Raw genomic sequence first — 26,337 nt, forward strand, 5'->3', positions numbered from 1 at the left:
TTTAAATCTGCAATATTGCTGTGTTAGGGCCTGATCCTGAATTACTGAAATCATTGGATATTTGCTAAAGAGTTCACTGGGATCAAGGCCTTTGTAAGTAATAAATGTGTGCCTTGTTTCATAGATCTCAAAGTGCTTAACCAGGTGGGTATACATTGTCCCTATTTCTGGAGAAATAAAAACAAGGCAATAACTTTCCCAAGACCACATGGCAGATTAGAAGATGGAACCTTGAGTTTCCTTGAGTCCCAGCCATGTTCAGTCCACGAGTCTACAGCTACTTCCCCTCCCTCCTTGAACTTTCATTTTGTTTATGTGGTTTAAAAGAGAGCTTGGCACTATCCTATTATATTGCCAAATATACCTGATACCACATGGCTCTTCTAGTCACATATATTCATCATTAATGATCTGGATGATGGGATGGATTGCACCCTCAGCAAGTTCGCGGATGACACTAAGCTGGGAGGAGAGGTAGATATGCTGGAGGGTAGGGCTAGGGTCCAGAGTGACTTAGACAAATTGGAGATTGGGCCAAAAGAAATCTGATGAGGTTCAACAAGGACAAGTGCAGAGTCCTGCACTTAGGATTAAAGAATCCCATGCACTGCTACAGGCTGGGGACTGACTGGCTAAGCGGCAGTTCTGCAGAAAAGGACCTGGGGATCATCAGTGGACGAGAAGATGGATATGAGTCAACGGTGTGCCCTTGTTGCCAAGAAGGCAAATGGCATATTGGGCTGCATTAGTAGGAGCATTACCAGCAGACTGAAGGAGGTGATTATTCCCCTCTATTAAGACTGGTGAGACCACATCTGGAGTATTGCGTTCAGTTTTGGGGCCCCCACTACAGAAAGGATGTGTTCAAATTGGAGGGAGTCCAGTGGAGGGCAACAATAATGATTAGGGGGCTGGGGCACATGACTTGCAAGGAGAGGCTGAGGGAACTGGGCTTATTTAGTCTGCAGAAGAGAAGAACGAGGGGGGATTTGATAGCAGCCTTCAACTACCTAAAGCGGGGGTTCCAAAGAGGATGGAGCTAAGCTGTTCTCAGTGGTGGCAGATGATAGAACAAGAAACAATGGTCTCAAACTGCAGTGAGGGAGGTCTAGGTTGGATATTAGGAAAAACTATTTCACTAGGAGGGTGGTGAAGCACTGGAATGGGTTACTAGGAAGGTGGTAGAATCCAATCCTTAGAGGTTTTTAAGGCCTGGCTTGACAAATCCCTGGCTGGGATGATTTAGTTGGGGTTGGTCCTGCTTTGAGCAGGGGGTTGGACTAGAGGACCTCCTGAGGTCTCTTCCAACCCTAATCTTCTATGATTCGATATGTTAAAAACATCAGTTTACACTTTACTTCCTGATATTACTCCTTCAACTTGTCTGATCATTTTGTTTCTGAATCTATAGTTAAATACATAGATTTTTGATACTGAAAATGAATATGTTGTTTGCTAGCATGAATATTTAGTAATAGTTTTGGAAAGAGGAGTCCTTAATTTGAGCTCTAATGAGACTATACTTTAAAATAATGATAAAGCCATGTTTCAGTTAATGTTCTAAATTAGAATTGTACAAACTGGACTTCTCCAAAACAACATGCATACATTTTAGAGTTATTCAAATTGAGACAGCAGCTTAGAGAATGACCTCAAGCTACTGTAATCCATATTGTTTCATTTTTTTGTTTTAAGGAAATTAAGCTGTAAGGAATATGCATAAGCATTTTTTAATACAAGAGTCCAACCAGAAAAGACATTAAGAGACAATTGTGGCTGCTTAGCTCTACAGGAAAACAGGGAGAGTGTGTAAATAATCTGGCCATTGAACACAGGCATTTTATAGCTCTTTCCATGGCATGCATGTATCCTTTACAATAATAAGCTGTTGTAAAATCCATAATTTCCTGATACTATTTCAATGAAAGGTTTCAGAGTAGCAGCCGTGTTAGTCTGTATCCACAAAAAGAAAAGGAGGACTTGTGGCACCTTAGAGACTAACAAATTTATTTGAGCATAAACTTTCGTGAGCTCCAGCTCACTTCATCAGATGCATTCAGTGGAAAATACAATGGGGAGATTTATATACACAAAGAACATGAAACAATGGGTGTTACCATGCACACTGTAATGAGAGTGATCAGGTAAGGTGAGCTATTACCAGCAGGAGATCTGGGAGGAAAAAACCTTTTGGAGTGATAATCAAGGTGGGCCATTTCCAGCAGCTGACAAGAACGTCTGAGGAACAGTGGGGGGAGGAATAAACATGGGGAAATAGTTTTAGTTTGTGTAATGACCCATCCACTCCCAGTCTTTATTCAAGCCTAAGTTAATTGTATCCAGTTTGCAAATTAATTCCAGTTCAGCAGTCTCTTCTTGGAGTCTGTTTTTGAAGTTATTTTTGTTGAAGAATTGCCACGAGTGACCAAAGAGATTGAAGTGTTTTCCGACTGGTTTTTGAATGTTATAATTCTTGACATCTGATTTGTGTCCATTTATTCTTTACGTAGAGACTGTCCAGTTTGGCCAATGTACATGGCAGAGGGGAATTGCTGGCACATGATGGCATATATCACATTGGTAGATGTGTAGGTGAACGAGCCTCTGATAGTGTGGCTGATGTGATTAGGCCCTATGATGGTGTCCCCTGAATAGATATGTGGACACAGTTGGCAACGGGCTTTGTTGCAAGGATAGGTTCCTGGGTTAGTCGTTCTGTTGTGTGGTTGCTGGTGAGTATTTGCTTCAGGTTGGGGGGCTGTCTGTAAGCAAGGACTGGCCTGTCTCCCAAGATCTGTGAGAGTGATGAGTCATCCTTCAGGATAGGTTGTAGATCCTCGATGATGCATTAGAGAGGTTTTAGTTGGGGGCTGAAGGTGATGGCTAGTGGCGTTCTGTTATTTTCTTTCTTGGGCCTGTCCTGTAGTAGGTAACTTCTGGGTACTCTTCCACGCTATCAGAGGCTCATTCACCTGCACATCTACCAATGTGATATATGCCATCATGTGCCAGCAATGCCCCTCTGCCATGTACATTGGCCAAACTGGACAGTCTCTACGTAAAAGAATAAATGGACACAAATCAGACGTCAAGAATTATAACATTCAAAAACCAGTCGGAGAACACTTCAACCTCTTTGGTCACTGGATTACAGACCTAAAAGTGGCAATTCTTCAACAAAAAAACTTCAAAAACAGACTCCAACGAGAGACTGCTGAAGTGGAATTAATTTGCAAACTGAATACAATTAACTTAGGCTTGAATAAAGACTGGGAGTGGATGGGTCACTACACAAAGTAAAACTATTTCCCCATGTTTATTCCCCTCCCACCCTCCCCCCGCTGTTCCTCAGACATTCTTGTTAACTGCTGGAAATGGCCCACCTTGATTATCACTACAAAAGGTTTCCCCTGCCCTCACTCTCCTGCTGGTAATAGCTCACCTTACCTTATCACTCTCATTACAGTGTGTATGGTAACACCCATTGTTTCATGTTTTCTGTGTTTATAAATCTTCCCACTGTATTTTCCACTGAATGCATCCGATGAAGTGAGCTGTAGCTCATGAAAGCTTATGCTCAAATAAATTTGTTCGTCTCTAAGGTGCCACAAGTCCTCCTTTTCTTTTTATTTAAATGAAATGTCTCTACAAACATACTAGGTACAAAGCACCAAGAGTGAACCTGCAGCAACAGCCACTTACATTTATTTCCATCAGAACTCGATCATCTTATTTATTAATCAAATAAACATTGGAAGAGGAGGGAAAAACAATTTTCCATAAGCATATACGTTTTTTGAATCAACATATCCATGCACTTAGCGAGCTATGCTTGTAACCAGCTATGCTTGCATAACCAGTGTATTGGCCTGTATGAAGATAGAAATTTTGTATTGAGCATGTACATAAGAAACTAATGAGTCAGCTGTTCATTCAAAATTATTTTCCAAAGTAAGCATTGGTTCTAGTTCTCAATAAATAATCTGTCTACGGCAATGCATTATTCATTTATTGTTGCGAAAGTCTTGTCCGAAAAAGTGTGATTAGAATTTTTAAACCAGGAAGTGTGTTTGGGGTTCCCTCCTCCACCCTACTATTTGTTGGACATGGTGATCACACATAAGGATATGATGGAGAGCCAGATCCTGAGCTGGAGTGAGCTCAATGGAGGTATGCCAACTCACACCCGCAGAAGATCTGGCCCAGACCCAGTTTTAGCATTTTGCTAAACAGCTGTTCATTTACTGCTTTAGTTGCCGAGAATTAGTTGACCACATTAGAAGTTCCTATTGAAAAACTCAGTTTTTTCTGTCAACAAACTCATGTCAAGAACGAGAAACCTCTAAATTATTTTCCCTCTCTTTATATGCTTTATCTCAGTTATTATCATAATCATAGAATATCAGGGTTGGAAGGGACCTCAGGAGGTCATCTAGTCTAACCCCCTGCTCAAAGCAGGACCAATCCCCAATTTTTGCCCCAGATCCCTAAATGGCCCCCTCAAGGATTGAACTCACAACCCTGGGTTTAGCAGGCCAATGCTCAAACCACTGAGCTATGATCTAAAGTACTCTCATTTCATTTCCCCGTGTATTTTTCTTTCTCCTTTTCTCACCTCACAGTCATGCCTAACCATTGTTTTCTCATCCAAGTAAAAGACTTTATGAACAGATTAACAGCCTGAAGTGAAAACTGAAGGTCAAGCCCTCCTTCTTTTATCTTTAAGTTATGAAAGCAGCATTGGGAATTATAATGTATATTGCAAACTGTCCCATAACTTGACTGTTTAGTTTCCCTCTCCAGTACAAAGTTTCATCATTACAAAGTAACACTGAACACTTAGTACAATATAAATATGTTATGTAATGACAATATGTGGAAGTGCTCCTACACTGATGGGGTAAAGTCCTAGTCCCATCAAAATCTTTGGGAGTTTTGCCATCAGCTTCACTGGGGCCAGGATTTCACTCACAGTCTGCACTGATAAAACCGCTTCTAAAGGAACAGAGCATGTTCACTTAATTCCCTCACTGCTTTAATTTCTGAGGTTTTCCTAAATTCAGACATCTGCCAATGGCCCTGTGTTTATATTAATTATGCAGAAATCACATCTTTTAAGTAGTAAGGTCAAGGTTCTTTAGATACCCAAATAACATAAGGAGCGAAACAGTAAGATTTTTGTTGCAATGTCAGTATTTTGGTACCTGCTACAATAAGTTTAACTGGGTTTGTAGACATGCTATTCCTTTTATTGGGTAAAATGAAGTTCTAAAATGCTGATCAAAGGACTCCACAAGGAAATAAGCTGTCATTTGGACAGAAGTGTATTAAATCTGACAACAGCAAAGCCTATCTTCCAAAAGAAAAGCCCAGTTCAGGTTTCCACACATTTGATTTTTCAAAAGCAAGGGCAAGGCTTTCCACCTACTTCTGGATGGGATGTCAAAATTTGCATTTCAGCTAGAATGTTTTGAAAAGGTCAGTGTACTAGATCCCGTAGGTATAAAGTCAGACTCTAGTGAGGAGGTGTACTATTTCCCACATCAAAAACCTGCCATCTGACAATTGACCAGAAGTAGTCCACAGGGGAATCTTCTCTTTGTTACTAAGGATAGAAGCACACCTCTTGGCTCAATGATTTGTTTCTTTTTAGAGTGGAAATGATCCAGGGAAATCTTTACCTCTGGCCTGTGTTAGGTTTTGTTTTTTATCACTCTAATCACAGCCTTGGCTTGTGGCTGGAAGTATATTTCCCTTACAAAGAAAAGGAACCATATTTTATGCCTGTAGTTTTGCAAACTATAATGCTTTACAAATCATGAGTTTAGCTGTATTGCCACTGTTTTTCCCCTTGTCACTGCTATAGCTCAATTTTCCCAATTGCCATAAAAAGAGATTCCTTGACGTTCAGGGGTTTATATCATGCCATAAAGAATTATTCCAAGCTGAAACATCAAATACAGTATTTCCATTTGCATTATTAAAAAAGTATTGATTTAAAGTTTTAAAAATAAATATGTCATGAAATGCCAGTAATTTCCAGAAGGGCAGAGTAAGAAGATGCAGGGGAAAGGGATAGTATCTTGTCCTGAGCTCATAACAACTGAGTGTTATTTTATTTCGAGAGTCTTGCCATCTCAAAAATTGCTTTCCTGGCTTTCCAAGTTAAAACTGCTAAGAAAATGCTTCAGATTATCTGATTTATTAAATAAAGTGCACCTTTTCATAAACAAAATTTAGGAAATAGAATGATAGATTTTTGGACACTTCACTTTACTGCCTTCTTACAGAAATGCAATGAGCAATAGGACCAGTGGGAAAACATTAGATGCACATATATGCTTGGGACATGGAAAGACACTGCACTGTATTGTTTAAGAACCAAATAATCCAGCTTTGCAGCCGTTTTTATTTTGTTTTAAATAGCCCCACAAACTAAAGTCTTCAGGACCACCTGAAGATGAAAAGACAGTTTTGAATTATTTCTTTTTAGCAAAATTTTAAGAGTGAACACAGTACACTCTGTGGTGAATAATTTCATAGTTCAGGTAAACATCAAAAGCTTATTGTAAGTGAAGTGCTGTTCAATCTCAAGCAATATTTTAATAACACAATTGTATGTTTCACTCTCATTCATATAACATTTTAAGTTACCACAGTACTCAAAATGATCACCCGCCTTCTCAGTTGTTCAGTCATCACTCTCCTCTATAGCCTCATGGTGGCTGTTCTTTAAATTTAATTTATTTATACAGGTTCTCCCTTTAGATATATGAAGATCACCTCTTGCTTTGTGTAGGTTTGCAGAGAACAGCTACATGACCAGAACAGCAGCATTTTTCAGTAATCTCTCTAAGATGTACAGTTACAAGAATGGTTTCAGAGTATCCACAAAAAGAACAGGAGTACTCGTGGCACCTTAGCGACTTACAAATTTATTAGAGCATAAGCTTTTGTGGGCTACAGCCCTCTTCATCGGATGCTGGCCCAGAAATCATGGCCACAATCTCGTGATCAGAAGACCAGTAAAAACGAGTGTGACAAAGTATTTTCAGGAGATATTGGGCCACTGAATACTATAGTCCTTGCTAATTTCTACCATAGATGTAAATCAGTGGTTAGATGCTGCTGACTGGCTGAACATGGCACAGTTAAGTTTACCCACAATAAATAAGAGCAATATTTCAGAAGCATTTATTCTCCAATGCCAATGATTAACTAACTAATTAAGTGTATGTGTCTCAAGACGTGATTAGTCCCATAAATTTTTGTTTCTTTTCTTAGAATTACATTTTAACCAAGAAAAAAAACTTCACAATGGAACCACAGACTAAACACAGCCTTTACAGTCCAGTTCCTAAGGGGTGAAATGTGTGCCTGGATAAAATTAAAAGATTAGTAATTACTACTTCAGTATCATTCCATTCTGATGTTGTTTGATTCAAGTTTCATTAGACACATTTAGGATAGACACCCCTAAAGCTCATATTATTTATCCCTAAAAGCTACAGACTGTCTTACAATAGAATAACAGGTTTGTCTTTCATACAAATATAGATTTGATTCTTCATTTTGTGAAAAAAAAGCATGATCATTGTTTGCTGTGGATATCTTTTAACAATGTGAAGACTCAGTCCTTTACCCGCTAATAAAAAGTTCTCTTTTTTTCAGACAATTGAGGGCAGGTGAAATATTTTCAAAACCTGGAGGCTACAAGATGTACATATGCCATCTTGATTAAACATATGGAACGCATACTCAAAGAAAAGCCAACTGGAGTCCTAGTTGAGTAATCAAAACACCCTAGCTGAGAGGGGTTAACATGCAAGGATCAGCTCTGAACTTTGAAGTTTTCTGGTCTTCATTTTTCCTAATTAAGACAAGATTTAATAACCAAACCACTGTACAAACTATGTACTTAAACTCTGGGTTTGTTTCTAATTTTGTTGGGAATTCCTAACAGATTCCAAGAAATCAGCACCCCATGAGAGAAGTTCACCAGTGAGATGGGTTGATCCTTTCTCCGATGTACAAGGGCAACATGCCTGCTTTTCATCTTATTTTCTCCCATGTGACTGACTTTCATAGATACCCATCAAATAATTCTCTGACAAGATAGAAAAAGGGAAGATGCATTGATTCACATGTGTCAAAATTATTCAAAGCAGTCTGGCAAACATACATTTAACTTCAACTCAAAAATGAGTATAGTACAATGAGTAAGACGGAAGGGTGTGCACTAAAAAGGTTTTCCTGGGATTAGATCATTTAACTACTCACATATCTCAGTATTAGAGTGTGGCATGGTTCATAGCTATAACTTACCTCTTTTATTAAACTATATTGTCTCTGCTATGAATAAAATAAGGTATTACTTTATATAAGGAAGAGTAGTAGAATTGAGCCCCAAATTTATTAGTAGCAATAGTTGGTTCTCCTCTGACATACTAATCTTTTATCCTGACATGCAGGCAATGAACTTTTTATTACTTGTCAATTTTATATGGAAAGCAGTGTCTTGATGGAAGGTTAGAAAAAAAGTTGCTTTGGCTGATCAGTAAAGCCTCTAGATGGAAAAGGAGGTGGATTTTGAAGAAGTACCAATGTATTGCTCACCATTAATCAAGTAAGCTTAAAATATGAATCACAGGTAGCAACACAGAATTGCCTCCCAACAGCGAAATGGGAAGTAAAATAAGTCAAAAATAAATCCAATAATCTTTTGAGGAATCATTTATCAATACGACAGGAAACTGACTTAAAATGGTAATTTAAAACTTTGAGAGAATCTGGTTGCTGTTTCATTTAATTATATTCTTCCTAATGCTGATGCCCAGAGAACCAACTTTGAACAATCTTTAGGAATGACAGAAAATGGATATGTAGTCTAACATTAACACTCACACCCAAACCTGACATGCCTATGTATATATAATGTACACGTGTAGCAGGGACTTCCGTGCTGCTCAAGTACAGCATTGTACCAGATATCCACGCTATCTTGTTAGTTTTTCATTCTCTGCATGTATTGGAAAGGCTTTAGTTTGGGAGCTCACTTTGTTCATGTGAATCTGTTGCTGGTACTGTTTCTGCTTCTCCAGGAACTGCTGGTGCTGCTGCTGAATGACCAGCTGGGCCAAGGTGCTCTGAGGCAGTGGAGCTGACTGGGTTCGATTCAGGGGCCTATGTCGAGGCAACTTGTGGGCAACTCTGATGCCAGGTGAGACTCTTTCCTTTGTTGCTAATGGAGACTGTGGATGGAGAGGAACCCCTCCTGCAAAACAATGACATTTCACTCATCAAATATGAGGATCAGTAAAACTAAGAAAACATAAAAGTCAGGGAGAGCTTCAGGGTCGCTGGGGTACTGAAGAACTTTGCAGTAATATCAATAAAATAATATTCCTAGCACATGCCCAGCAACAACAGGAAGTTTGATAGCCCCAAGAGAAAGCTACTACATTTTCTGCAATCATTTTACCCTTGGAGGCAGAAGCAAGAGATTGGAGCAGATCTCACTGGAAGCAGGAGAAAAAAATCAAACACCACACTGCTTCCCCTCCTGCCCCCCCCCCCCACCCACAAATGGCTGAGCACTGTAGCATTCATGTATTGCATTTCATTTAAAAATGAAGTCACTCTCTTGTAAAACTCCAGTTTAAAAAAAAGCTCTAAAGGACACTCCAGTGAAGCCTGTGATAATTACCAGTCACAAGAAGCTTTTGCTGTCTCATTTGCTCCTTCAGTAACAAATGTTGCAGGAGAGCCTGATGGCTACTGTTAGGTTTTCCCTCTAGAGCAATATGAGGCTGAGCTGAAGAGGGAGGCACGTTTCCCCCATACAGTCCAGGAAGAGCCACTCCCTGCCTCAGGGTCTGGGTCTCACACTTCTGTTTTTCTTTGAGTGAAGATGAAGCCTGTGTTAAGACACATCAGAAATGTTAGCTGCTTTTCAAAGACTTGGTCCATTAGGTCTCCACATAATTAGCTGAGCTATTTATACTATAATTTAAAAGAAAATCCCCATTTTACCCTGTGTCTATTGACTGAAAATGGAAAACATGCCAGTTATTTTAACACAGTGGCATCAATGCACAGGGAACCAGAAATAAAGAGGTTGTTCTCGAAGGGCAAGACTGTGACCTTTCCTTACAATGGTGTGTAAGGAAGTGTGGCCTTCCCTAGTGCCCTGCATAACTCACTCAAATCAACACTTTCTGTACAGGGGGAAGGAGAGCAACAACGGTAACAGGTGCCTTGAATTCAGTGGGAAGCAGGTGAGCTTTGGCTTTCCACACATCTCACACAATAGATCAATCAGCAATACTGAGCCAAAGTGAGATGGAATGTTAACTACAGCTGGTATAGACCTGGTGAATGTTATTTCCCCCAAAGCAATTCCTTCTCTGGCCTACTCCTGGGGCAGCACAATTATACACTGCCTCCTTACTCAGGGTGGATTATAAAGTAACAATCTTGATTCCAGGAGTCAATGGGAGCTGCTGCGCAATTAGCACTTTAAAGCCCCCTGATTTAAGTGGCTAAATACAGACTATAGGACCTAAATTTAGGCATCCATTTCAGAAAATCTTGACCAATTACCATTGCAAATCTACTTGAGATCTGTGTTCCAGTTAATGGATGCTTACATTTTCACTGAAAAATATAAACTAGATTTTTTAAAAGGGTTGATAAAAAAGTAATAAATAGCAATAATAAATATCCAATTGAGTCTTCCCAGGTTGTACATGGTTACCATTCAGTTTGTAATAGTAAAAAAAAGCTATTCCCGGATTATCTGAATTCCAGATGTTCTCGTCAGGCAAACCCTAACCTTTTTCATTAAGTTTCTTGTACATACTTTTTACTTCACATTCTGCCTCTGCCATTCTCTCCTGAAAAAACACCATGGTGGGCTACATTCAATTTAAATTACACTATCTTATTCTAGCAATTGCATAAACATTACCTTGCAAAAATCAAATACCCTGTTTGTTCAATTTCCAAAAGTAGCATTTAGTATTAACTGATCTCAATACAAGCTTATATGATGTGTGTGTGTGTATGTGTTTTTTAAAGATAATAGCTTTTAATTTCACGTAATAAATTACTTTGACATTACTTAGTACCTGTTCTCAACTGGACAAGACATTTTTGCAGAAAGGAAAAATTATTTATAAGTAGTGCATTTTGGAATGTTACTCACTGTTACTTATGACCAGTATCTTAACTAGAATCATTTGCTTACAAGTGTCTGATGCAAGATTCCTAGAGAATTTATTTAGAGTTGCAAAATTTTCTTTTGCAAACTTCTCCAGGTGTCTGATGTTAGAAAATAGTACAATATTTTCCCTCAGAAATGAACTAAGTAACAACAATATATCAGAGATAATGACATTATATTGTACTGGAAAAAAGAAACAGGTATGATATAAAACTTGAACTAGATTTAGCATTCAAATTAAGTACTACCGTACTGAAAACCATAATAAAGTGCATATTTAAAATGAAACTTCTTGCATACTATAAAGTGACACATACTCATTTATACATGTAGAATTTATATAAATTCTACCAAATTCATAAATCATACCACTGTGTCATAAATTAAATCTTAAATTGTAGAGATTTCTTAATAATATTCCATATTATTGTACAGAGTCATCATAAAACCTATTTTAAATCCTTATTGGCAGTCAAACTGAACTAAGAAGTCCTAGGGTAAAATTTGGGCCCCACTGAACTCAATGGCAAAACTTTAATTTACTTGAACGTGGCCAGGATTTCACCCCTAGAGTTCTGTGACTTTTTCTCAACCTGATATTCTCTTTATGAGTAAACATGAAATGTCATTCATTAATAGACTACTGTGTCTACATAGTCATGCACTTATTTTAACATTTAAATACAAAGAAATTTAAATGCAAGGGACTTCTCCAAATATATTAGCTCCAACACAGCCTGAGTCAGTATTAGAATGTCATCTTAAAGACTATTGGCTTTGGAAGGGTATTCCTGGAAGAAATTTTATTGACGATAGTAGTCACCAGTACAAAAGTAGCTCAAAAGGTCAAATTGTATGACCCACCCAGGTATCTCTCACCACTTTTGTGGCTTCAAGCATTTGTACCTATAATTCAGAAATTGTGTTTGGTACATCACTGTATGGAGCGTTATGCTTACGTTTGTTTATTCATTATTATTCAGTGTGATTATTTATTGTTTCAAGTAGTGCCCACAGTGTATCAGGTCCTGTATAACACAAATGAAGTCATGGGTCTTGCCCTGAATTGCTTACACTCCAAAAAGACAAAACAGAGATGGAGATGGCTTTTTGAGGAGAAAAGAGACCAGAGTATTCTTGTATTGTGATAGAAAGTCGACAGAAGAGTGAAAAGTTGAAGAGGAGGGGGTGGTGAAAGCAGGGATAAGGGAGGTTGGTCTCAAAGAAAAAAACATGATAGAAAAAGGACACCCTTTTAAAGTGATCACTTACACTGAGCTGGGATTGTACCGCTGGAAGTCCCAAGGTAATGTTGGGCAAAGAAGGAGACGTATACAAACTCAACAGGTTCATCGATTCTTCATGAATCAGAATACGTTGTTGAGAAACCAAGTGCTGAAACAAGAAAAAAAATCACCTCCAGATCTGTAACACCTATTTCTATTACCCTTCGGCAACAAAAGCCAGTTAGTTAGTTATCTTTGTTAGTGTGCCTAAGATGCCAAATATTGGGGAAAAGTACTTCATTTCCTGATATACTGAGTATCCTGAGTATTGGGGCCTACTAATATTTCCCCAGGATAGCTCTGAGATTCTTTTCCTGAAATGGAGACAAATATTCACCTGCCTACCACGCTGCCTTGGTTAATCAGTTAAATTCCTATGCCGAACCAAAACATTAAGGATTCCCTGCTCCATTACCTCTTCTCCCACCAACCACACATTCATTGCTATAGGGTCAATGCGAGTTTTGCTTGAGTAAATATTCAGGAAGGATTGCATAATATGTCTTATGGAACACTGATGATTCACCTCTTAATGGATGTAAGGACACATATATAGCTGTATTGGATATCATTTGGATATGCTGAGGGATATCCTCCTTGCTAGAACTAGAGCAGATAACCTAAATGAGATTTTCATTAAAATGGAAGAAAAAGTTCTAAAGGAGTATAATTCATATGCCTTGCTGCAAAACTTCACCCAATGTAATTCAACACTATTCATTCTGAGTATCTTATCCCCTTGCCACTAAATTACCATTAGGCTACAGTGTTTAATATGGACGGAGAAAGTTTGAGTAAAAAGTGATTTAGGAAGCAAATGCCATTTAAAAAAAAATAATGTTAAAAAACATGCCCCCCCATTGCTGTTGGGTGCTGAGCTGCCCCGTGAAGTGCTTAGCATCCTTAACTCCCTCCAATTTCAACACCTTGCTGGACAGTCCCCACACTTGTTTTGAAACCATATGATAAAACCGTTTATGAAGAGGACATATAATTTCTGATATGATTTTTTAAATTACCCTGCACAGAGAAACAGGTATTCTGAAAAGATCCCCCATAAGCACCCATTTTACATTCAGTGGGAAGAAGCATTAAAAGGTTACATTATCACATGCTTACTGCAAGAGGAATCTTTTTGAAGCCTCTGCCATTCTGCTTTAATGGTCATGTTTTTCAACATGTGGTCTAGTATAGTTGCTTGAATTACATTTTCTGTTTAACTCTTACTTCCCTCCCAGAACTTTTACACAATAAGAGCTACAAAGGTCTTATTAGGCTTAGGAACTCTGGCATGATATGGTCCCCAAGGGAACAACATCCCTGAAAAAGAATACCCTGTGTAACAGTATGACACAGTGACTGCTTTCTTCCCAAACAAAAAGCATATGGGGCTCCAATAATAGACCACCTCCAAGAGGGATACTGCACACTCGGGCTTTGACTAAAGTAAATATAATAACTTGTCAAGCATGTTGTGGGGAGCAGTAGATTTTCCCCTGGACAAACCTGGGATATCAATTAACTTTGAAAATACCTTGTGCTAATACAATGCAACTTCAGACTGTCACTGAAAACTAGTGCTGCACAAAAAACACAGGATGTTATTCCAAAACATAACCTTCCTCATAGTTTGTTTGGAAATAAGACCTATCACTGAGACAATAACAGTAGAAGTCTCGATGTGTAATTTTCTCTTGGTATCTTGGGAATGCTAGAAGACAGCATATGAAAGAGAAGAGATATGGACCGTATGGAACACAAGTGTAAAGAAACTGCTTCATTTGTATATTACATTAATTTCCCATTAAAATTGCACTTGCTTGATAACATCCAAATATATACATTATTAAAATGAAGTATGTCCAAAATACACAAAACTAGTGTGAAATGCTATAAAGATCTTACCAAAAGAGATGCTGTAAACATGTAATCCTCTTTTTAGGACATCATCAGACTTGTACTGGTTGCAGCATCTATATGGTGCTGCATTTAAAAAATATATGTTTCCTTTTTGGTTTTATGATATGCCACTGTTAAATTCCAAGGTGTGAATTGAGGAACAAGAGTGAAATGATGGGATTTAAGGAATAAGTCAAGCACTAAAAGGCAATGTTAAAACTGAATCTCTCCTAATCTGTTCTGTTAACCATATGTAATAAGACAGCTGTGTTAAAAAAAAATTGATTATTAATAACATTTGCACTGAAATTTAACAGCATGAATATGCCTCTACAACATAGTCATTTTCTTTTAACAATCAACTGGTATTTGTTCTACAACCCTCAGATTAAGGCCATATTGAGACCCATATCCTGAAATGAGCTTTATGCTGACTCAGGGGGCCACTTGCATGGAGGTTACTGTGGAATCAGGGCCTATGTCTGTCTTTGAGCAACTGTAAGTGTTACTCTAGAGACAATTTACTAAGGGTGCTGTGCCATGCATTTACTAAAAGTTGTGCAGTGTGTGTAGCTGCTGTTTGTTGGCTCTCCTGCTGACAAAAAAACTTCTACCGCCAATGAGCAGCACTTGCCCTGTTCACACTGGCACTTGTCGTGGCAAAACTTTTGTCTTTTCGGAGGACGGTGGAAGGGGGGACGGGGTTTAACACCTCTGAAGACAAAAGTTTTGTCTTTCAATTGCCAGTGTAGACATAGCCTAAGCTAATGGAGCATAGTCCTGTCCCCCACAACATCCATTTGTTGAGGCAGAAAATTTCCAGCTTGCCAGTGTTTTAAAAGAAACAATCCTATCAGTCAGGTTCACTTAATTCTGAAAATGTAAGTACAGTAATTAGATGTAGCAGTGTGTGGCTTTACTGTCTAATATCAACTTCTCTCTCCCTTTCACACACACACACACACACACACACACACATGTTATTGGAGGAAAAGGGACTATTTTCTTTTGGCTTTAAATCTTCCAAGTTGCAGACACAGTGTCTGAAGTTACCATTGCTTTGAACAGTCAGAATAAGTGGCACTCAGAAGTAAGAACTTTCTTTTATTTTGTACTTCTGTTCTTTTCGTTAGTTTTAAAAATTAAGTACATTCCTTTTTCATGTTTGGATTGAATTTCAATTTCATAATGCTGGCTAGAGACTTAAAAGTTTTACCATTGAAGACCTACTAAGTGTGCTTCTCAAAGCTGAGGTTCATAAACTAATATTATGCAAGATGGGTTTAAGAGACATTTATACCATGTGTGTTTATTTATGTCCTCCATATAATCAGGCAGTTCAGTTTCTCCTATTACCTTCAATATACCAGTCTCCAAAAGTTCTGTACACCAAATGTAAGTGGATTCTGTATGGGCCTGAATTAAAGCCCATTGAGATGAATGGGATGAATGGGATTTCATTGGGCTTTGCCTCAGGCCCTCTCTGTGCTTAGAATTAGCACCTATGTTTGAATGGTGCCTTAGTGAGGCAAGCTGTCCCAATGAAGTCATAGGGAATCCTTGCATGAGAAAGGCAGGCAGGATTTAGCCAAGCACAGCATGTCATTTGAAAATATATGGTTTGCTCCAACAGACAAATAGTTACCGCAGTGAATCTTGAAACATCAGAGACAAAACCTAGGTCTAATAAACTTATAATTGCATCTTATAAATAAAAGTTGTTTTTAACTTTTAAGGCTCATATAATAACAGAAAGTCTTTTAACAGACTGGTTACTGAAATCACTATTAGAGAAATTAATAGCAAGGATTTATCTGCAAGGTTTCTTACTCACAGTGCTCTTCTGTGCTTTCAGAAAATTTAAATAAATGGTTACCACACTGCCCGCTGTGGGTTAAGACACTTAAGGGATTGCTATTTAAATGATTAAGGCAGAAATGTTTTAAAAGAATCAACATTTCATTACTGATATTGCTCTAGTCACTAAAGTGTGATCATTTACAGTATTGACTCAGATTTTTACTGGTAAATGATTCTTCTGTCATCGCAACCTGTTTTTCCCCAGCAAAAAATGTTCATTTGCCACCATGAATACCACGGCCATACGCCCACTCGGATGTGAATACAACACTTACTGCAAATGTCACAATAACTATTAGGAAACAACAGCAGAGTGAGTCATGCAGGGTTACGGCAAAACAAGTGACATTTTGCATGATTTTAGAACACAACCTATTATTAGAAACCTCTGTACTTTGTGTGTCTGACAAAAAATTGATTAAATAAAGACCATTCGAGAGCTGGCAGCTAATGTTCAACTACAGAAGAAATATTCAGCTGTTTGGTTACTAATAAACTATTAAATAAAATCAAAATGTACTGATGTTGAGATCTATGGAAAAATGTTTGCACCCACAGGACCACAAAATTAACAATCAAGTAACCAGTGAGGTAAAGAAGTCTCTGACTGGAGCCAGAAATGGAAGCCAGTGGTTTCAGCTCCCAAGTGTTCTGCCAAAGAGCTAAGTGAGTGGCTCCAGCACATAGAGCTCAGCTTTTAAAATAGCTTTTTAGGCTCATTTCAGCCCTCATGATAGTAAGAGACTAATACCACCATTGCCTGGCACAGCAAGGGAAGATGATTTTGCGATGTGGTGTTCTAGCAATGCACAGAATACAGTCCTAATGGTCCTAGAGCTTCAGTCTTTCCAAACCTCTCCTGAACAGAGACTACCTATCACACCAGACTGGCCAGTTTTGGTTGTGGTCAGAGGGCTCTGCTCTTCCTGATGAAGCTGCCGCAAATTGGCTTTGGAAGTTCTGCATCCGCTAAGGAGACTACTGGATTGTAAACTGTGTCTGTGGTGGTTTAATGATGTGAACAAATGTCTAGGAGCTAGAATATTCAGAGTACCAAACACCGTAAATAAGCCCAAATAAGCATCATTATTCCCTTTTCTATTTTGTGGTGTTAGCATTAATGGCAAAGTATTCAAGTAGCTGTAGTATCCAATTCCATATGATTTTCCATCTAATATAGCATTAACACCCCTATTATACCCCTATTTGAAGTTGTGCTTCCCAAGGTGAAAATACGCTATTTTAATCCCACTGTACTGACTAGTCTGTGGTCTGAACTTTTTTATATTTTGCAATACATAATCTGAATTTCTTTACAATCCCATACGGGGGCGATGAGGCAAAACCACATGTTAGCCATCAATGTAACTTTTTTGTTTTCTCTGTGCCACAGAGAGGCTACTAATCAGTGTGCAGAGGTCACCTACCTGCCCTCTGGATCATAGTTCACACACACAATTAATTCATTATGGGGAAGAGTCCCTGCTGGAGGTTGAACTAGCCAATCCAGTTTTTTTGAGGTGAATGTCCTGCCACTGACCTGGAGAAACAGCTCCATTAGCCCAAACTCTGGTAAGTCACATTTCCGCATGCTCTTTTGTTTAATCAGCAGATAATATAAAACAATTAACAGCAAGCTAGGCCATCAAAGTAGTTATGATTATGGACATTAGCTGCAGAAGATAGGGTGGAATACAAATCTTAGCATTGAATGAGATGTCCTTTTGCGTGTATTGGCACTAATAGGGAAAAACTGCCTTTGGCATGTGTATTGCAAATATTGTATGAGGGAGGAAAATAATAAATAATTAGTACCTGTATTGTGCCTTCCATCTAAAAACCTCAGAGAGCTTTACAAAACAGTAATGAACCCTCCTCACACCTTTGTTATGTTAGGGAATTATTATACAGATAGGGAAAACGAGGCACAGAGAGACTGAGTGACTTGCCTAAGGGCACACATGATGTCGCTGAGGATAAGACTCCTGACTTCCAGCCCTATGCTTTAGCTACACATCCTTCATTTTAATAATAACTGATAACTAATGGATTATTCAATAATGCAGTAAGGCAGGACTTTGCTTACCACAAGTTAGGTTTTCCAAATTGTAGGGGGGCGGGGGGGTGTATACATATGTAGTGTGCTGGGAGCTATTTTTTTATCCCTTTAAAGCCAGTTCATTAGGGCCTGCATTCAGCAGACCACTTACGCACATGCTTAATTTTAAGCATCCAGATCAATCAGAGATCAATTAGACTACTCACTGCTTAAGGTTAACTTGGATGTAAGTGCTTTGCTGAGTAAGGGCCTTGAATACCCTCTGCCTAACTGCACGACACTCAGCGTGAGAGAAAATGACTAAAATTCAAAATAATTCAAAAAATGACAAAATCATGTTTATAAATAAAAAATGTCAGGACATTTCTGTCTAATCCCTCAAGACTTTCCAGGGCTAGAGGTATATGCTGGTTGGCCCCTGGGGAAACTAGGAAACTCCACTATCCTATAGCACTGAACTTCTGTTTGTTGTTCTGACAGGTAACAAGATATTGGACTCTACACCCATCTGGAATGATTAATATCCATTTGGGTCTTAGGCCAACATAATTGGAGGTGGGGGAAGGGAGAATATTCACATTTTGAGGGACAGGGAACCACTTCCTTAGAAAGTTTATTTTTAAAATAACGCCAGATGCTTGACATTCCTGAGAGTTTTGGAATGTTAAAAGCAGTCCTGGGGCAATGGATTAGTGGGCAGAGTGCAGGTGAGGCAGTCAATGATGATAAATACAATTTGTCACATGGTTGTCAATACCAAATTCTGGAGGTGTCAATAGTGACTCCATTATTAAGGTTATGTTGAGATATATACTTGAAGCAGGATTAAAATCCTTCTATTTCACTGAGAATTTTGTTTCCAAATAGCACAGTGAGTTTTCAGATGACAATTGAATTTTCCATAATTATTATTATTAATTTTATTTATTTATTTTTGGTAAAGTATTTACTAATTTTTACATAGGAAATTTAAAATGAGCCCCTTTTGCAATTTTTTACGTGTTGTGTGGTCCTTGAAGCTAAAGGTCCAGGGGCCCCACAAACACCCGGGTATATGCAGCAACCTTTTTGTGCCCCACTCCATTTCCCCTCCCCACAGTGTCTTACTGGAGATATTAACCTTTTGCAGTGGAAATCTGACAGACCTGCTCAGGTCTGCTAGATAGAGGTTCCACTCTGCAGATGCACAGGAAGCACAACCCAGAGGAAGAAATTGCCCCTCTAGCATCATTCCTGCAGGATCTTAAGCTGCAAGTCTCCTCCTCCTCTCCTTGCCGTTTGTTTATAATAGAGGCTGGGACAGGGAGGGGACAGGAAGAAGTAGAAAGTTACAGTTCAGGATGCCTTATAAGTGGAGGAAATAGTAAAGGTTTAATATACGTTATGGAATCGATGGGAACGCTCTCTCCATTAATAAAGCTATTAGCCTTTGTGTCTAGCTCGTACAATCTGCTCTTTGATTTCTAATACATTTGTCAGCAGTTGGAGGGATGCTAAGACCAATTATGCCTTACTGGATGTGTTGTGGTGTGTGTGTCATATCTGAAAATAAACTAAATACATTATCTTGTGAAAGGAATTTCTAAACATACTGCAAGAACATATATTTGAATGTATATCTCTATTTAATTAACAAAGCAAAACTCACCTGGCCAGCTAGTTACAACTATGATATAAAGCTATTTCACAGCTATGCTATCAACAGATTACAGCATCTCTCTTTTTGTTTTTTTAATTCAGTTACTGGAGTACACTGCCACAAAACACCTAAATTTATTATTTTACTACCTCTGAGAAACATATGTAGGAGAACAAACAAATACATACGTCATAAGAAAAACAGTAAATGTTGTCAATTACTATATATTACTTGGGGAGTTTATGTTACGTATCTGTGCTTTCTGTTGGTCTGCCCACATTAAACAAGATGCAATACACCTGAAGTGTCATATTGTAAGGCTGTATTTCTTCATTCACAGTTCTGATGAGCTATGCTTCACTCTTCTGGTTTATGTTTTCATTGGAAACCATCACAGCTTCACTGTGCCACTTTACTGATGGTGAGTAGTGCCTTATTGTATGAGCATTCCCATGTACATTAATGGGACTACGTAACAGTGTCTCACCACTCTGACACAGGTACGGCTGCTGCCGCCTCAGTTTCCTCAGAGCCTCCCTTTCACGGTTTAATGAGTTTAGCCCTTTGGCTAAACCGAAAATATCCTACTGTGTAAGCAAAACAAGAAGTCCACAATACAAGTCAGTGACTCTGCGTATAGCTCTCTTTTTGCGGTCTGTGTAACCCTGTGTAACCCTCCTTCCTTTGAGGAGCATAACCAAGCCCTTCTATCTGGCACCTTAGTGCCACAGGGGAGCTCATGCTTTGGCCCTAGAAACCCAAAGAGTGAAGGTGACTGCCCACTCCAAATTCAATGGTCATTGCTTCACTTTCCCCTCAAAGGCGCCTCCTATATTTGTCTTGCCCCCACAACTCCTTTCCCTTTATTCTACAGTATGGCTCCCCCGGGCTCCTTCTCTGACTCCTCTTCTGGGTGTACCACCACTGGTCTTCAAAACCTGGACACTGAAGAACCTCCCCAGCTAGCTGTACCCTGCACAGCAAGCAAAAAGGAGATCTTTTATATCCCTGGCCCCTTTCCCAGCATATTTTGTACCAGCCTACAGTTCCCTTGTCCCTCAGGGAACTACAACTTCCAGAATTCCTCTGTTCCAGACTGGAACTCAGAACAGGAATGAGTCGGACCTTAGCTAGCATAAACTGTAAAAGACTACTTACAGAGCAAGGTACTACTCAGCATGAGTAAGAGCTTGTCTACAGAGATAGTCACTCAGGAATAATTCCATGTGTAGACAAACCCTAAAGCAGATAAAATTTAGCCCTACATTTATACGTGTGTGAGAGCATAAAGCATTTTGCTGGAGTATCATTTGCTCCGAATAAGATTCCAAAGCAAAGTACTTTGCAGTATCCTGCGTATCAGTTGTTTATGTTAATATTTAGAAACACTGGTGTTATTTCATGGGATTTCATTATTTCTAAGATACCAATATTCATTATGATATATCAAAACAGTCATTCCACAATGTATCTCAGCACCATCATATCTCTGCCGTAGACCAGTTTCCACTGCCATCTGAAATACAAGACAGTCTCTTTCACACACAGTTACTGTGACTTCCAGGTGAAGGAAGGAAATCAGAGAGCAACTATGGTCTTTAAGGTGCTTTGGAATCTTTCCAACTTTAAAAAGCTAAGCAATTACCTGGTCAATAAAAGGATTGAGTGTATTATTCTTACCTCAGCTTGAGAATTAGATGGCAAAAGTGAGGTTTCATTTTCTGTCACACTTCCAGTAGGGCCATTGCTTGGTGAGCTGGGCCCTGTTCCTGGAGAACTGCTACTAACTGATGACTCTGAAAAAAGATTAAGCACACATGAATTTACAAGTAACACAGAAATCCAACTGCGATTATAATGAACAATATATTGCTTATGGCATAGTCTTTCTTTTGTTGAAGAATAGTTTTCCTGTATGAATGGACTTTTTACTGTCTTAAAGATTTTCTCTCAGTCCCAATTTGTTTGCAATCTTAAAAAGATAGATAGTTTCATTCTTTTCTCCTCTTGATCCCTTCTGCACAAAGGGAGAATTTATTACTTGAGTTTCCTGCAAAGATGGCAAGTTACTCAGTGGAAGGCAGAGATGTACAAACAGAACTCCTAATGAGGAAAAAGGAAAGGAAGTACTTTTTATTGCATACTCTTTTGCCTCTGTGAGAGATCAAAATGACAGAAACAGTAGACTTGCAAAGGTCATGATAACATGTCATCAATTCATGAGGCCTACTGTCATTCCCTTGCTGTTTGGGAAGGGCTCCGGAGTATTTAGTTGTGAACTAACCTCTATATGAGTAACCAATAAAAAACAATACACCATTTGCAATACATCTCTGTCAGCAAGGTATGAGGGACTGTTTGCAGCATACAAAATCTTAAAATAGCATTTTGAGGGCTATAATTTACTCGGGTTTGGTGAAAAAACTCCCAGGAGTTTTGGTTAAGATGAAAGGTAATATGTTTAGGAAATGATACATCTGCTATCGGTGATGTATATACCATGGGAAGGTATTCTGCACTTGTAAAGGAATGGACTTAATGATCTAGTTGATCTTCATCACATCTTACTGTTATAAATCCTATATTGATGACGAGAGTTTTTTGTACAGAACAAGGAAAGAATATAAATAACTAAAATCAGAATTGTACGGTGTTAGCAGAGATAAGATTATTTTATAGAACATCTTTCATACAAACTATCTCAAGAAAATTAAGATAATTTAGAGAATTTCTTTAATTAGCGAGCTATCAATTTATGGCTATCACCAATTCTTTGCTCTCTTTTTGGGGTCAGTTTGCTAGGTCCCCACTCCTCTTGTCACTGAAGAAAACGGAAGTTTTGCTAGAGATGTTAAGGAACCATTCCTACTCCCAGCTAGAGTACATTTCTGCAATTCACTGTCCCATCAATAAACTAATAATATAGGTCTGGTCAGGAAATGTTTTTGCTCAAAAATATTTCAGGTTTTAATTTTTTTTTAAATGAAATCACAAACTCATAATTCTTGCTTTTCAGATTCTAACAACTTTATGATCATTGGGGTTTTTTGTATCAATTTTACTTTAGTCAAAAAGTCATTTTCTTTCTAAAAAAGGATTCAACAGAAAATGTTTGATCAGCTGTACTTTTAGCCGAGGGGGGGTTATACAAAGTATGACGGGGAAAAAAATCACAAACAAGTCAATGGCAACCTTGTAAAAAGTGAGTCCTGAGAATATAATTTCAGGAATATAAGCAATCATTGATAATAAATCAGTCACAGAGTCAGGATTAGAATAGAAACGTGCCAACACCCAGTCATGTACTTTAACTATGACTGTAGGTAATGCTCTATTACTAAAATCATTAATGTTCTACTTTGAAACTCACTTGAAAATATATGTATCACAAAGGAATGGGCCACTCTAGAAATATATGGAAAGAGTGTCAGTAAAGAGAGAATCAGCAATAAGATGCCAACCCTTAGATCCCCAACAAATTCAGCAATTACACTTAACACCAGTGTTTGTGAAATTAATTGGGAATATCTTGGTCAGACAGCAATATTATGGAAAGCTCTGTATTCAGCTGCTCCCTGGAGATTAAGAACAGGAGAGTGATTTTTTTTACATTTGCACCCATGTCACAATCCCATAGTCTGTAATAAACCCTGTGAAAAGCTGTCCTGAAAACTGCACTTATTGGACAGGGAACTTAATTTGTTTACATTGTGTCATATCTACATGGTGATGTAAAATCAGTGAGATGCACTGATTTAATTAAACCCTTCCTTGACTAATGGATGCCGATATATATAACCAGCTGAGCAGTAATCAAGCACCCTTATATACACAAGGCCTAAGTCTCATCACATCGAAACAAGTGTAAACCAAGTGTGATCCAGTGGAGTTGCAGTGGTGTCAAACAAGAGCAAGTGACATCGGAATCAGGCGCAGACATTGTAGATTCTCCTATTCTATTCAGATTAATGGGCCAGGCCCTGAAAGCATCCAATGTCTGCATGTTCAGGAGTCTAGATTCCAATGTGCTTGCAGAGGGGACATTTCAAAGAAATGTTCAGTCATAATTTTCCAAGATAACGTATATGATAATGGTACACTAACGCTAAACATATATAACCACTTTATGAGCATACATAATATGCAAAAGTATACTTTATTATCCAAAGATAACTGGCCTCTTCATTTACTTAGTTCAAATGTGTGGAAAGGAATTCAAAACCAATTTTAATTAACCTAAAGTCTTTCACTTTGCATTTTTTTTCCTCTCTGCAACTTTTCTCCCTAAGGTGCAAAACTTTTATGTTATAACTGCTAAAAAATCCCTTCTAATTACTAGCAGCACCATCTGCTATGACTGAAAAATGTGCCAATGAATATTTAAACAGGTCTGTAAATACTTCAAGTCACATAATACCTTGGTGAGTTCTTAAAATCAAAAACAATTAAGGCTGACATTTTCAAACAAAGGGAACCAGGAGGAGTGGTCAAACATATGATTTCAAAAAGGTTGTGAAGAGTTGCCCTCATTTCAAGTTCTTTCTTTTGAAAACATCAGCTCTCACTCATCAAAATTGTTAATCCAACCAACACTTCTAAGGAATCAGGTATCCTCCGCCATGTTTGGAAAAATCATCAAGATGATATTTCTTATTTTGCCCATCTTGTTCAAAATGTTCAGACATTTCTTTAACCCTGGGAGATCACTCAATTCAGAGAAAGCCTAACACAGGGAAAAACATCCCAAAGACTTAGGTTGAATTTCTAACCTGCACACTCCAAAAGAAACTAAACTGTCAGATCACCCCACTATAAACTAAGCTGGCAGATACATAAGACATAATAGTGCCACTGAGGGCTATTGAATATTACGGAACATTTCCCTCTATAAAAAAAGAGTACAAGTTCTCTCACACAGCATATCTCGGTTCTCTGGGAAAACACACAAAGCCAAAAAGCAGGTGGAATTTCAATTACTTCAGTGGAGTTGTATACAGACACATGCATTCCCATCCAGAAAGCTTCATATGGTTTGTGGGTCCCTACACTTCAGAGGTCCCATGAAGGTTGTTAGGTCTCCAGCAGCATCCTCTGGCGAATGAGCTCCAGAGTTCCTTCAGTGGCTGCCACTGTACTGCCTCCCTCCCTCCACTAGGGGCTGCTGCTGAGAGCCAAGAGCACAGTAGAGCAGTAGTTCTCAAAGCCGGTCCACCGCTTGTTCAGGGAAAGCCCCTGGCGGGCCGGACCGGTTTGTTTACCTGCCGCGTCCGTAGGTTCGGCCGATCGCGGCTCCCACTGGCCACTGTTCGCTGCTCCAGGCCAATGGGGGCTACGGGAAGCGGCGCGGGCCAAAGGACATGCTGGCCGCCACTTCCCGCAGCTCCCATTGGCCTGGAGCGGCGAACCGTGGCCAGTGGGAGCCGCGATCGGCCGAACCTGCGGACGCGGCAGGTAAACAAACCGGTCCGGCCCGCCAGGGGCTTTCCCTGAACAAGCGGCGGACCGGCTTTGAGAACCACTGCAGTAGAGCATCCTCTCCAGCACTGTCAGCTGCCAGATGCTTCTCAATCATTCTAGCTCTGAGTGCATGCAGCTGGCATTTGACAATGGGGAGAGCTGCAGCTGGTTACTTCAGGTTGCAACAGGGGACCAGCCCTCCTCTTGACTTAATGGATGATTAACCATGTGCGCTCAAGACATGAGTATGCTTTGCATAGTCTTTAGTTAAGCAACTATAGATAAATTAAATCTGTGTCTATTACCCATGCATTAATTAGAATACTGTTATCCAGCTCCGCTCCTCTTGGTTAGAAGAGCCCAAGAACAAGCAAACACACACACATAAGAGTGTTGCAAATAATGCTCTGTCCTGTTTTAGTTTGAGAGAACATACTTATTCAGGACATTATTTAGGTATGTGCCCAAGCCCCATTGAAGTTAATAGGATTTAAGCATGTGCATAAGTACTTTCCTGAATCAGGACCTTAAATTGTATTGGCTTCAGAGCTGTTCGCAAGCCTGTTAAACTACTGCTTTGATTTGTTAAAATCTGTGTACTGTTCATTCTCTACATTCCTAAAGGTCTGCTTTTCTCGAAGAGATTAATTTGGGTCTAGTATTCCCTTTTTAGCTGGGAGTATGATGAAAGCTATTCATTCATTTCTTGTTCAAATTAAAGGGACAGGAATTTTGTTTATATTAAGTATTGTTAATCTATTTTTCTGATAGTGCAACCTTTACATAGTATATATTAGTATTTTAAAAGCATTTTTTTTATCCCTTTAAAGCATTATATCGGCTTTTCTATTCCCTTGCTGTCTTTTGGGAGGGGCATGGACTGCTCCTGCCTCCCTCCTTCCTCTTCCACTCT

The 26,337-nt window shown here is 38.9% G+C and overlaps 1 protein-coding gene across 2 annotated transcripts in view; it reads right to left on the bottom strand.

The window, feature by feature from the left end:
* The window catches only part of HDAC9 (histone deacetylase 9), a 547,732-nt gene that overhangs the window by 219,686 nt on the left and 301,709 nt on the right, over nt 1–26,337 (bottom strand). For both annotated transcript variants that reach the window (XM_077811396.1, XM_077811397.1), the window contains exons 8-11: nt 21,648–21,763; nt 12,497–12,619; nt 9,707–9,917; nt 9,057–9,274 (exon numbers count right to left, since the gene is read on the bottom strand). In XM_077811396.1, the coding sequence (XP_077667522.1) occupies nt 9,057–9,274; nt 9,707–9,917; nt 12,497–12,619; nt 21,648–21,763 (668 nt within the window). The remainder of the gene's footprint in view (nt 1–9,056; nt 9,275–9,706; nt 9,918–12,496; nt 12,620–21,647; nt 21,764–26,337) is intronic.

Source organism: Eretmochelys imbricata, chromosome 2, assembly GCF_965152235.1.
Source record: "Eretmochelys imbricata isolate rEreImb1 chromosome 2, rEreImb1.hap1, whole genome shotgun sequence".
Classification (NCBI taxonomy): Eukaryota; Metazoa; Chordata; order Testudines; family Cheloniidae; genus Eretmochelys; species Eretmochelys imbricata.